The sequence below is a fragment of the Pangasianodon hypophthalmus genome, chromosome 4 (genome assembly GCF_027358585.1).
Source record: "Pangasianodon hypophthalmus isolate fPanHyp1 chromosome 4, fPanHyp1.pri, whole genome shotgun sequence".
In the NCBI taxonomy this organism is placed as follows: Eukaryota; Metazoa; Chordata; class Actinopteri; order Siluriformes; family Pangasiidae; genus Pangasianodon; species Pangasianodon hypophthalmus.
In genome coordinates, this window is record NC_069713.1 from 27,194,050 (window position 1) to 27,208,266 (window position 14,217).

At 39.4% G+C, this 14,217-nt stretch overlaps 2 protein-coding genes across 2 annotated transcripts in view; one reads left to right on the forward strand and one right to left on the reverse strand.

Moving 5' to 3' along the window:
• The window catches only part of nfatc4 (nuclear factor of activated T cells 4), a 49,305-nt gene extending 47,056 nt beyond the window's left edge, over positions 1–2,249 (forward strand). The window contains exons 12-13 of the mRNA XM_026935870.3: positions 842–1,288; positions 1,982–2,249. Of these exons, the coding sequence (XP_026791671.1) occupies positions 842–1,288; positions 1,982–2,040 (506 nt within the window). The 3' untranslated portion in view covers positions 2,041–2,249. The remainder of the gene's footprint in view (positions 1–841; positions 1,289–1,981) is intronic.
• A 2,077-nt stretch (positions 2,250–4,326) lies between these two features.
• On the reverse strand, positions 4,327–10,735 carry myadmb (myeloid associated differentiation marker b). Its single transcript, XM_026935883.3, has 2 exons — positions 10,537–10,735; positions 4,327–6,973 (listed from the first exon to the last, which is right to left on the reverse strand). Exon 2 carries the CDS (start codon positions 6,912–6,914, stop codon positions 6,033–6,035), a length of 882 nt encoding a protein of 293 aa, XP_026791684.1. The 5' UTR covers positions 6,915–6,973; positions 10,537–10,735; the 3' UTR covers positions 4,327–6,032.
• Positions 10,736–14,217: the final 3,482 nt, after the last annotated feature.

Below are 14,217 nucleotides of genomic sequence, written 5' to 3' on the forward strand. Positions count from 1 at the left end.
TTTAAATACCTGCCCAGTGACTGTTTTACACACACACACACACACACACACACACGCACACCGACACTGCTTTAAATATCTGCCCAATATGTCTGACAATGTCAGACATATTGGGCAGATATACAATGTCACATGCACACACACACAAAACACACACACTGCTTTAAATATTTGCCCAGTGACTGTTTTACACACACAGAAAACACATACACACTCCTTTAAATACCTGCCCAGTGAATGTTTTACACACACACACACACACACACTGCTATAAATATCTGCCCAGTGAGTATTTTACATGCAAACACTTATACACACACACGTTGCTTCAAATAACTGCCCAGTGAGTGTTTTACTCACACACACACACACACACACTGCTTTAAATATTTGCCCACTGAATTTTTTACACATACACACACACACACATATACACACACTGCTTTAAATACCTGCCCAGTAAGTGTTTTACACACACACACACACACACACACACACTGCTTTAAATACTTGCCCAGTGAATGTTTTACACACACACATACACACACACACACACACAGCTGTAAATACCTGCCCAGTGAGTGTTTTGCACACAAACACACAGACACACACTGCTTTAAATACCTGCCCAGTGAGTCATTCACACACACACACACACACACACACACACACACACTGCTTTACTCTGTCTGTTTTACACACACACACACACACACACAGACACTACATTAAATACCTGCCCACATACACACTCACACTGCTTTAAATACCTGCCCAGTGAGTGTTATTCTCTCTCTGTATCTCTCTCTCACCCTGTCGCTCTTGTTTTTTCTCGACTCAGTGCTGTGTAAAGAGGAAGACCCTCTGTTGTCTCGCCCATCTCTCTTGCTGTTGGATGGAGGGATGCCATTGTGTCCACACCCTCACCCTCCTGAGTATTCTTACACTGCCCCTGTGGCATATCAAGATGAGTTCTGTCCCCCGCCTGAGACGTCGGAGGACAGGGGGCCGGTAAACGAGTGTGATCCCTCATTCCAGAGCCTGGAGCTGGGTTTCAGTGAGCTGCTCCCACCACTGTACCCACCCCAGCCATGGCCCGACTCTCCGTACCTGTCCTCATCCCCATCCCCGTCTCACTCCTCCTCCATCAGCCCATTCCCCAGCAGCCCTGTCTCCACCTCCCCCCTCCCCCCTCCTCTCCTACCCCACGGCCCCCCTGCCTACCACCAGGAGTGTCACATGACCTTCAGTGGTGCCCCACCCATGCAGCATATCACGCTGGATGAAGGTAATTCACCTTGTCTTTAGTGCAGGAGGCATTCTGATTGGCTACGAGCCACAGCCAATGAAAATTGAGAACAGAGCAGCAAATTAGCGACATGACTTATGGTGTGCTAGCAAAATGTTAAGTAGCTAACATATACGAGTCTTAGCTAGCTACTCAGGTACATTCATTATGTATTAATAAAATCTACTCTTATTTGGTCACATGGTAAAAAATAAAGTAGCTAGCTAACTAAAATATCAAACAGTCAAATATCAAATATCAGACAGAAAATGCATAGCTTAGAACCCACAGGTCATTAATCTGTAATGCTACACACACATTTTTCAACACCTAATTTCACATGTTCATGCAACTGACCCTACATAAAGAGTGTAGGAAAAAGTCATTACCTTATGAAAGGTGTTCAGCTAACATTACCTTACATGGAACTAAAAAAGTAGCACATGTTTGATTACTATAGTTTAGACAATCTTAATTAGCTTGTCAGTGAACAGTTGACAGTGTATCACTTTACTTTTCAAAAGAAATAAACAGTGTAAAGATTAACTTCAGGATAGCAGAATTTTGTAAAATTGTCACAAATACATCACTGAAATTATGCAAATATGTCACATCACACTAATAACTAATGTAAACTCTAATAATTAAATGCTAAAGTAATATGATGCTAACATGCCAATGCTTTGTCCACAGTGACTGAGTTCATTGGTGAGGACATCAGGACGTTTCACACAGACAGCCGACCCGCGTAACATGCTGCTCTTGTTTACACGTAGAAGTTTATTTTATACATTCTGTTGTTTTTACGTTACAGTATATTTTGTGCTAATTCACAATAAGGGAACGGCTGTAAGTATGAGTTTTGTAGATAAGTGTTACGTTATCAGCATTGAGTTGATATCAAATGGAGCAAGTGTTTTTTTTAAACATGTTTGCTAAATAAATTATCGTTGTATTAAAATGTGTATGAGTTTATTTATGGCTGTGATGTTATACATTACTGAGTAATTCAGGATGGGTACATGGATGGATGGATGAATGAGTGGATGAATGAATGGATGGTTGGACGAATGGATGGATAGATGGATGGATGAGTGGGTAAATGGGAGAATGGGTGGATGGATGGATGGATGGATGGATGGGTGGATGAATGGCTGGATAAACAGGTCTACTTCCCTAATCCTTTATTGTCTGCTCTTCTTTACTTTGTGAGCAGTGTGTAATATGTTAGTGCTTTCTACTGCCTGTGAGGTAAACTGCAATTGCAATAAAAACACTGACAGGCCCTGCCCTTCTCCACAATTGACTCCACCCCTCTGTTCAAAAGGAAAAGGGGTGGGACTAAGCAGTTATGGGGTGAAGCACATTTCTGGGCCAGAACACAACAGTCCACAAGATATCTGCATCATATAAAAGAAAATGGAGGAAAACAATGACTGAAGAAAACAAAGAGCAGAAAAAAGAAGAGAAAGAGAAAGAGGCAGGTGCCACCAGGTCACTGTGGTTGACCATGTCCTTGTCCATGTCCACAGTGAGAGAAGCTGAGCAACGACTTCAAACAATCTGAGGTTTTACAGTCCGAACCTTCAAAGAGGAGAACAGGTCATTTACTGCAATCTGCTGTTTACAGGGAATATAAATTACAGTACTGACATTTACAGTACCGTATACAATTCTCAGTACTCATTTATGAACTATAACTGTACAAGTTACTGTTTATACTCTGTGTGGTGTTTAGTGTACAACATGGAGAAACAGGAAGAGGACTAAACAGTATTACTGTGAAGAGAATGTAATTGCTGTATCCCATAGACTTATAGCCCTGTATCAGTAGTTCATACAGACAAGGACTGTAGTCCCTGATACAGTACCAGTACTCATTATTCTCTACTTCTGGAGAACTGAGAAGCGGTTTCATAATGCAAATAGATAACGAATAACGAAACAGAAACTTGTTGGATAAGAACAATATTCACCTGTGTGTGTGTGTGTGTGTGAGAGAGAGAGAGAGAGAGAGAGAGAGAGAAAGATAGTAAGATCACCAACAGGGGGTGCCTTGTCGCAGCTTTTATTCTCTAACCTGAACTTCACTGTGTATCTTGAAAAATCATCTAGATTAATGTTTACACTTTACTAGTTACTCTAATAATCACACACACACACACACACACACAGATTTATTTTAGAAATAAATATTTTATAACATTAAATTTATGGAAATAATTTTTAAAAAGTTTTAGTCATTTTATAAAGATTTATTATGTGGTTTTTATGTTAATTTTTGTCCACATTGCACAAAATGTATTAATCAATGAATGCATTTATATAGAAAAACAGAAAGAGACAGAAAGAGAAAGAAAGTGACAGACACAGACAGAGAGAGAGAAAGACAGTGAGATAGACAGAGAGAGACAGAGTCAGAAAGACAGTTAGACAGCCAGAGAGAGACAGACATAGAGAGAATGAGACAGAGTGAAAAATATAAAAATGAATGTAAATGTTGTGTAACAGATTGAATCTGATTCAACACTTTAAATACATATTAAATGCAAACTGTTCCACATCTCACTCACTGATAAAGTGACGTGACATGATGCATGCATTCACACACACACACACACACAGTAATATGTTATAAGGAACAAAGTGTAATCAGAATAATGATGTGTCTCAGGAACCTCGGGCTAATAATGATACATTTACTGATTATTTACTTTATTGTTATTTCATCTGAGCTCGACTTAACTGTAATTTTATTTTCTCTGTTGTAGTTATCACATGAATGAAATACAAGCTCATTGTAAACAAAAACTCTCCATATTCAGATGATTATAAAATATATTTCTGTATTAATACAATATATTAATACAAATATGATGCAATGTTCTTAGCGTTGTTCTTAACTAACATGTTTATTTAGTTCATTAATCTTTAGTAAGCACTTTATCCTGATCTGGAGTGTGTGTGTGTGAGAGAGAGAGAGAGAGAGAGAGAGTCGCACATGAGTAGAGAACTCAAGACAGGGACATACAGGGACATTTCTTTTTTTTTTCTTTCTTTTTTATTCAGAGCTCATTTCCCACAATGCACCAGTGTGAGAGTGATAACCTCACTGTAACAGCCCGTGACAGACACTCACTCTGCACAACAAACACACTCGTGTGTAACTAACAGCTGATATTTACATACGAAACACATTTGCATATAATTAGCATATATAATTTGCATACACCTACTGTAATACTGATACGATCGTGTTTATTTCAAAAGCAGAATATATTGAAAAACATTGAAAAATAATACTGTCACAATCACAATATATCAATTTTTCATTATTGTCTTTAAATTTGTATTTTAAGTCATTTAGCTAACATGCTAAATTTAAACCTGTGAAATTATGTCAGAATATACAAATTTCATCTGAAAGTTGAGCTAAAAACATACAGATTGAGATAACTGCACATTTAGCTAACAGCATTAGCAGTTCTTCTGACCAATTACATGACCAGAATTTAATCACATGACTATTTTCAGTTTTTGGAAAATGGCCTCAAATCCCTGAAGTGGTTAATACAAAGTTTTTTTTAATTATTTTTTATTCTTTGTTAAATCAGTGACTATGAATTTGACAAAATGGAAATTAAACGATAACTTCAACGTTATTTCTGGAATCATTATAGGAGTAGTAGTTCTTAAACTGTATCTTTTTTAATGTCTTAAGTCTGACATGCTAATTTATTTAGCTTGCAGTTAGCATCCTCTAGCTCGAACACACTGTGTAAAAATCATGATAAATCAGAATATACACGTAATTCTTCACCTGGTTTTATCAGGAGTTGTGTTTAAACACTTGATGGTGAAACGTGAAAACATTTCTGCACTAATCCATAAGCACCAGCACTACATGCTGCTTCATAACAATTACCAAAACACTGATTCAATCAATGCGCTAATCCCTTCTAATGTGACAAAGCATCAATGTTCAGAGAGATAAATGTGCTAATATATTATTATTAAAACTAACTAAGCTGTAAGTGTAAAAAAAAAAAGTATGATGATAAACTTTAAAAAATTGTAATTTTAAATGATTTGTGAAATTTTCTTTAAAAATTACTCTGATGTGCAAAGGTCTTTGGTATAGTACAATTGCTGAAAATGAGGAAAAAAACCACATAACACTAAAAAATAAAGCTTCCCAAATTAATACTGAAAAATAAACACTTCAGTGTGTCTAAGGTCATGTGATGTCATCTGTGGTGTTTGTGGTGAATGGAAAAAACAGACTGAAAGAGAGACTAGCATATGTGGCATCATTGTAGCCATCGGAACACCACAGACACCACACTGATCATGCAACCATGCCCACTTTCCAATACTGTGTCCAACACCACGTTCACAGACTTCCACTAAACACTGTGCAAGTGAGGAAATCTTCACACTTCATGCACAGTTGTATCGGCTTTTTAACTAACTAGTCTGATGTGTTACCTAGCTAGAATAATCTGGCTTGCTAACTAGTGAGTGTACAAATTACCTGGTTGTCTGCTTAGCCTGCTTGATAACCACAATTTTAATTTAAAGAATTTTATCGCTCCTTACTAAACAGCTTTAGAAAAGAAACATGGAGACTACAGTGATGTCGGAGTATGCTAATCTAACGCACATCGTTCAAGCTAATAACAGTAATTTAAGATGGTGGCTGAGAAGAAAGAGTATTGGAAAACAATGCAATGCAATACTGTGATTAAACCGTAACGAAGACTAGCCTGGCTGAGTAGATCAGGTCTGCAAGATACAGCAGGAAGTTTAGCGCAGTGAGGACAGCAATGGCTAAAGTCTTATCCCATGGACAGAGCCCCTGGTAGGAGCCACACTCATTCGGCCGGTGGCTGTTCCCTCCATGTTTATCATCAAACTTGTAAATGGGCCAGATGATGGTGGCGGAGAGATACATCGCTACGGCGAGCAGAGCGTAGATGGACAGGAAACGTGGGAAGGAAACTGGGAGCAGTCCAGTCCACTCAGCGATGCACATAATGATGATGGCCGCTGACAGGATGAAGCAGATGCAGTAGACAGAGAGACACCATTTTGTTGCTGCGTTCTGGTTATAAGACACCGGATCGCTGATGAAAACGAAGATGACACAGGCGATGAAGGTCTCACAGACTTTCAGAATACCTGGCGCTGTAGCCATGTAGCCGGACACCTCGCCTGGGCGCGCCTTGCTCAAGCTGACCTCGCTGAAGTAGGCGAGTGTAGCAAGGCAGGAGAAGACAGTGGAGACGATGCGGCAGTTGACGTATTCCTCACGTCCCCCATAGCCTTTCAGAAAGAATAAAGGGAAGATGATGGAAGCAGACAGACAGAGTAGAGAGGCATAGCAGGCGAAGGTAATGGGGAAGTTCTTCCAGGAGACAGGAGCACGAGACTGTAGGCCGCAGATCTCCACCAGGAGGATCAGTAGCGTCCCGGCAAAGCTGAAGCTCCAACAGAACACGCACCAGTCTCCGGTACCATGCTTCACCTGTGCGCCATACAAAGCTACGCTAAATGCCACACACGCAAACACCATGGCCGCCACCCGCGACCACATCAGCGGGGAGGAGCGGAACACCACTGGCATGATGGGAACGCCTCAGACACGCCTGATCTGTGCTGCTGGGTTGTTGCGAAGAAGGATGTCTGAGGACAGAAGAGAAAGCATGATGTTATAAAACCAGATATATGAAAATATGACCATGTTCCAAACTGCATACTGCTAATGATAGTACACTACTGTGATGTCTGCCCTGATTCTGTCCCTGCACATCCATCGTACTGTGTAGTGTCCACAGTACTGTGTTGGTCTCCACAATACGATGTAACTGTGGAGTAAACGAGTGTCATGCTGAGGCTTCGCTTGACAAACACACTATGTGACAAAGCTTGACTGATTGCTACAAATGAATTTATGCTATCTGCACTTTCTAGTGGGCCATCTTCTTCCTGTTGTCGTGGAAATTGTCGTAAAAATACGTAATACCTAAAAATAACAGTGCGACCTGCAATACTGGAGCACATATAAATGAGAGTCGACATGAAACCATATAGTGATTATGTGAGCTCATAATCTCATGATGGTAATTTAATCTTCCTTTGGTCTCTTAGTCATTAATCTTGTAGTCCATTGGTTTCTTCCATAGTCCCTTAATCTCTTGGATCCTTGGTTCTGTAGTCCCTTAGTCCTGATGTCCATTAGCTCCTAGCTTCCTTAGCCCTTTAGTCTCATAATCCCTTAATCATTTATTTCCTTCCTTTAGTTCCTTAGTTTCTTAGTCCTTCAATCTCTTGCTTCCATTGTCACTTGGTCCCTTAGTCCCTGTAGTTCCCTAGTCCCTTAGTCCCTGTAGTTCCCTAGTCCCTTAGTCTTTTAGTCTCTGTAGCTCCCTAGTCCATTAATCCCTTAGTCAAGTAGTTCTTTAGTCCATTAGTCCCTTGTTCCCTTAGTTTCTCAACCGCTTAGGCCACAATTTAGTTCCATAGTCACATAGTGCTTTAACCCATAGCCCCTCCTAGTAGTTTCTTAGTTATGAGATTCCTTAGTGCCTTGTAATGTAGTGTTTGTCTCTGTTTGTTCTAGGTGACTTTCCCGGAGCACTTCTGGATTAGCCATAATAAACACACTTTGAGTAAACACTTGAGTAATGTGCTCCCACACATTACAGCTGCACCCCAAACAGCCAATACCTAAGGATGTGTACTATTTTGACATGTTATTTAGTATAGTATAATGTGGTTTGGGAAGTGGCCCATGCTGCATAAAACAACAGCTGCATTGTACTGCACTTTTTCCAGCAGGACAGAGAGACATGAACACTCAGACAGCTGTGCTGCTTACATACCACCAACAAACATGCTAACAAATGCTAAAAACTCTAACATATATCACTGACAAAAGGTCTCAGAGCTATACTCTGGCCACATCCACTCCCTCTTCACTACACAGTACACTATTTTTGGAGTTGTGTCTGAAAGTATAAAGGAGAATGTGAGTGAAATTCCACAGTGCACTGCGGAAGGCTAGTGTCTATATAATATATGCATGTTTAGGCAGCATATCATGTGGTGTACATGGTGTAGGGGTGTAAACGGGCATGGCTGTTCTCTGGCCTTGTGTTTTAAACTGTGTTTTGAGCCATTTGGGACTCAGCTGATGACTAATCTTCTCCAACCACTTAGAAAAGACAAGACCTTTCTCCAACCCTACACGCCATCCTGTGGGAGGACAGAGGGACAATCAGAGCATTCAGCTCTCCTACTGAAAGCTGGGTTCAGCTGCACATCACATCAATCTTTCACGCCACACTAATGGAGAGAGAGAGACTGAAAGAGAGAGACAAATAGAGAGAGAAATTGAAAAAGAAAAGGATAGAGAAATGGAGAGACAGAAAGATGAAGAAAACATGATGGAGCAAGAAAGAGGGTGGGGGAGAATAACAGACAGAAAGACAGATAGCCAAATAGACTGTCGATAGAGAGAAATAGGAGGATAAAACGAAGGGATATTGATGAATAGATCCGCATGTACACGTGTATGATGTTATAGTGATTTAAATGCTTTTAGCTGCAGAATAATGTAATGTTCTAATGGTAATAAAGCTAGCATAGAGTGAAAAGTGTGTGTGAGAGAGAAATAATGAGTGAAAGAATGTACGTCTCCAGGTATGGACAGGGAGAGGGGGAATTCTTACACGTCCTTCTGCCTTAAACTCTAAACAAAGGCTGAAATAACTGAGCCATGACTCACTGCTCCCTTCCTCCCTCTCTCTCTTTCAGTTACTGGTGCTCTCTCTCACCCAACTGTGGCTCAGAGTTTCCAGTTTACTAATGAGTTCCAGATGCTGAGGATCCCCACAAACAGAGAGAGAGAGAGAGAGAGAGAGAGAGAGACGGGTGCACTAGGGGGAGGTGGTTGGGGTGAATGATAGATGAATAAATGGAGGCCCTGGAACATGTGTTTAGGAAGAGACTAGTGATTGGTCAGGATATGTGTGTGTGTGTGTGTGTGTGTGTGGAGGGGGCTAAAGGATTTCCAGCCTCACCCATTAGAGAGAGAAACAGACAAAAGTGAAATAGAGCAGGAGAGTGCCTCGTGTTTTCCATGATGGAATTAATTTACTCATTTCAATCCTGCTCTCCTTCTCCACCTCTCTCTGTCTCACTGTTTCTCTCTCTCTCTCTGTTTCTCTCTCTTTCCCTCTGTCTCTCTCCCCTGTCTCTCTGGGCTGTATTCAGTGTAAGCTTACATAGCTGCTTAAGCTGATTTTCCAAGCTCAAATTATAAAAATCATCAGTACACTTAGAGTTCACACATAGCACCAGCACTCATTACACACTAATGTCATTACACACAGCTCAGAGCAGTAAATATACACTATGTTACAACAACACACACACAACTACATACATGACTAAACATGCAGCTACACACACAACTATATGCACTACTAGACACACAAGTTCACACATAACTATACACATGACTACTGTATACACACAACTACACACACAACTACACGCACAACTACACACACAACTAAACACATGACTACACATACAATTACATATGAATACACATGCAACTACACACACAATTCTCCTGTCTTTCTTCCCTCTTTCTGGTTCACTCTCTTCAAATCTCTTTACTCCATCTTTTTTTTTCTATTTTTATTTCTCTTTCCATTTTCTCTCTCTCATCATCTCTGTCTGTCTGTCTCTCTCTCTCCTTAGCTCCATCGTTACTGCACGCATCATCATTAATCATGATTATTCTGTTATTCTGTCATTCAGGCTTTCAGTCCCCATTTCAGGAAATGAACATTCAAAAATTTATTTTAGCTTCTAGAAATGAAATCACCTCACAACCACCTGTGTGTGTGTATGTGTGTGTGTGTAAGGGGGTGTGTATTCCAGCCCCACCCTGCACAGTGTACTTACACACATTTTCCCCTCTACCTAGTCTGTGTTTATAAAGTGATTTAACTGTTCATCAGCAAATTAAAATGCTGTTTATAAGACATTGATAAACGCAAACATTTCAGAAACTGCAGAAAACACACCCACTCACAGTAAAAAAAAAAAAACTCTTTCAAAAAAACAGAACAAAAAAACTGAAAGTTAAAAAAAAAACTCACAATAGTGAATCACTTCATTTTCTCACTGTTTCACTGAAAGAGAGATGAAAAATAAAAGTAAACATGTGTTACCTGCTCTGATCTTCTCCTTGTCTCGTGGAGTCTCTGAGCTCAGACTGTGTATCTGTAAAAGTGCTTTGTGTAAGAGAGTGTGTCTTATTCAGTGTGAGTTCAGTGATGGGAGTTTACAGTGTGAGAGAGAGAGAAAACGAACAACCTCCACACACTCCGCCTAGAATCTCCATATTAGTACAGAACACCCATTCACTCTGTCTGTCTCTCTGTGTGTCTTTCTCTCTGTCTGTCTCTTTCTCAATCTGCCTCTCTCACTCTCTGTCTGTCCCTCTCTCTATCTCTCTGTATGTTTTTTTTCTTTCTAAGTTTCTCTGCTGTTCTTAACGTCACGTAATAATCATCTTCATTTATGTTTGACTTCATTTCCCCACAACTCTGTTGAACTCTGGATTATGATTGGTAATCAGGTGTTGATTAATTTTCTATAACAGCAGCTCTGACAGTAGTGCAGCTGAAAATCACAGGTTTATATTAATGCGCTCATTCTAATACGTTATCATTTCTATAGTAACAGCTCATTCACAGGGACTGTGAATGTACAGCAGACACTCCACATAAACATTAAAAACATGTAATCGTTGATGTGGTGAAGTTTTCTGTAATTTATTTTTAACAGTTATGGAAGGAGTGCTATAGGAGGAACTTTAAAAGCTATAACTTTAAGTTTTCTGATATCTTCAGGACAGAGGAGTTTTGCAGTTTCTCTGTAAAATGACTGCATTTTTTTTGTCTTATTAACTTCAAGAGAGAGAAGAAAGAGGGGCTGGTAATGGAACAATTGTTTATAACTGCTATAACGTAAATGAAAACAGGAACTAATTTGTTTCACTTTTGACGTTTGACATGAAATGTAACTATAAATGGATAAAAAATATGATGTGTCCTTCTTAATAAATAAAAATAATAATTGTTGGTAAATTGCTGTTGTGTAAGAGGAATGAAACACTTGGGGACCTGCTGTTATAAGAAAATAATCAACGTCAGGGTGGTAACAATAACTCCACTTCATCACACCACCCCAGCATCAGTTATTTTGCCACACAGTGTTTATTATGTATTTATTTCACAGAGCAATAGAATATTTTACATTGCAGAGCATTACTGATATCAGTACACTTCTAACAGTGAAGGAAATTGACAGATAAGGCATCTCTGTGTAATGAGACTGTGAGGATGGAGACGGGTTACTGAGATCAGGGTTGAGACAGAGATGGGGACAGATAATGAGTCAGATACAGAGATGAAAACAGAGGCTGGAGATGTGGTGAGGATGGAGATGGAGACAATGCCTAAGGTGATAATGGGGAGGGGGAATGATCAGGACTGGAAAGAGAGTGGACAATGATGGAGAAGTTGCCTCAAAATAGTAGGACGTGGAGAAAGAAGTAAATAAGTGGGGTAAGATGGAGATGTGGCCTGAGAATGGAGATAGTGGTGGAGATAAAGATGGCGATGCTTGTGGAGCTGGAGGTGGAGATAGAGGTGGAGATGGATGTGCAGACAAAGATGGTGGTTGAGATGGAGATGGAGGTGGAGATGGAGATGGTGGTTGAGATGGAGTTGGAGATAAAGATGGAGTTGTATTTAGAGGTGGTGGTGGAGGTGGAGGTGGTGGTGGAGATGGAGGTGGAGATGGTGATTGAGATGGAAATGGAGGTGGAGATGGAGGTGGTAATTGAGATAGAGATGGAATTGGTGGTGGAGATGGAGGTAGAGATGGTTGTGCAGACAAAGATGGTGGTTGAGATGGAGATGGAGGTGGAGATGGAGATGGTAATTGAGATGGAGTTGGAGATAGAGATGGAGTTGGATTTAGAGGTGGTGGTGGAAATGGAGGTGGTGGTGGAGGTGGTGGTGGAGATCTAGTTGGAGGTGGAGATATTGGTTGAGTCGGAGGTGGAGATGGAAACAGAGGTGGAGATGGTGGTTGAGATGGACACATGTAGCTTTTTGCTGGATTGTTGTAGTGGCAAGGGCGTGTTTGTGTGTGTGTGTGTGTGTGTGTGTGTGTGTGTGTGTGTGTGTGTGTGTGTGTGTGCGCATGTGTTGAGCAGCAGGATTTCATTTCACATGACTGAAAGTGTATTAATAGCACCGTGAGTAAACGTCACGTTTACACTGTTACTCTGTAAACGAGCTGTATCCTTTATTTGTTTATATTATTTGTTGCTAGGTAATAAAAACAGTAGCCATGGAAACCAGCGGTCTGTTTCTCATGTATTTATAAAATGTGGTTAAAGAGAACTGTGACTTTGGAGTTCATTTCCGTTCTGAGATCACACACACACACACACAAACACACACATGTATATATATATATATATATATATATATATATATATATATATATATATATATATATATATATACAGTACTGTGCAAAAGTCTTAGGCACCCTATTTTTTTTTTAGTACAAAGTTTGTTATAGATTTTTATTTTATGACTTCTACATTATTGAAAATTTTTGGAAAACATTTTAGATTTCCAAACATTAGTTTTCCAGCACAAAATTAAATGTTACAGAAAAATGTCTGTATGTCAGTAAAGAAAGCAGCGTATTACATGAGACCACTTTTCAGACAAAAAAACATAATGAAGGCTGCTGGGTTTCACTGCAGAAATAAGAAGCAACTGTGACAGTCAAAGTCTCCAGAAGAACTGTGGCTGGTTCTGCAAGATGCTCAGTAACACTTACAGCTAAATTCCTTATAAAACTGCACTAACTGTACCTGAGACTACTATTTTTTTTTTTAAGCGAAGGATCGTCACACCAAATATTGACTTTGTTTCATTTATTACTGTTTACTGCTCTTTATACTATTTTTTTTAATGTAGAAACATCTTTGCCCTCCAGCATTTTTTTGCATGTGCCTAAGACTTTTGCACACTATTGTATGTACATATATATATATATATATATATATAATGTAACATTGATCAAAAAATAAATGTAGATAAATGTAGAGAAGTTTAATATTTTATTTAAAAAGTACTATTTAATTATAATGGAAAAGTACTGTTACAGCGTACCACATACTCAATACTGTAACAAGAATACTTGTTACATGTAGTTCAGTACTTTCCATCTCTGCATATGCATATAAGATTAAAAAACTGTCATAACTCAAATATATCATATATTTATAATATATATACATGAGATATACTGCTGCAATAAAATAAACATGAAGTTAGTTCTAATCATGTACATATGTTTATAATCTAATCATTTTCAACATGGCTATGTGGGTAAATTCACCCTAACCTTTCATTTTAAAGGTGCACTGTATCCACGTTTCCAGGTTAAGGATACACAGGTAAAAGGTAATGGTACCACCACAGCAACAAGGAAAAGTACTGTTTAGTATACCCTTATTTCTGAGAGTGCAGCATCAGTTGAATTATCATCAACACAAATCCTGTCACTCTGTGTGAGTTCTGCTAATGAAGTTTATTAAACTTCACTGGAGCTGAGAAATGATTACCAAGTGGACTTCTCCAAGCAGACTTCTCCAAGTGGAAGTGAAGGAGACAGCAGTAATGTTTAACGGACCTGACTTTTTCTGTTAGAACTGTAAAAGAACACAAGAGCAGCGTGCCGAACGGAGTATACCAACACTGCCACCTAGTGTTCACTGTAGCAAAATGACCCAACAATCTTTACACATATCTTTGTAG

What these genes read in the sequence shown, in the direction of transcription:
- myadmb (XM_026935883.3), bottom strand. Translation starts at nt 6,914, where the DNA reads ATGCCAGTGGTGTTCCGCTCCTCCCCGCTGATGTGGTCGCGGGTGGCG.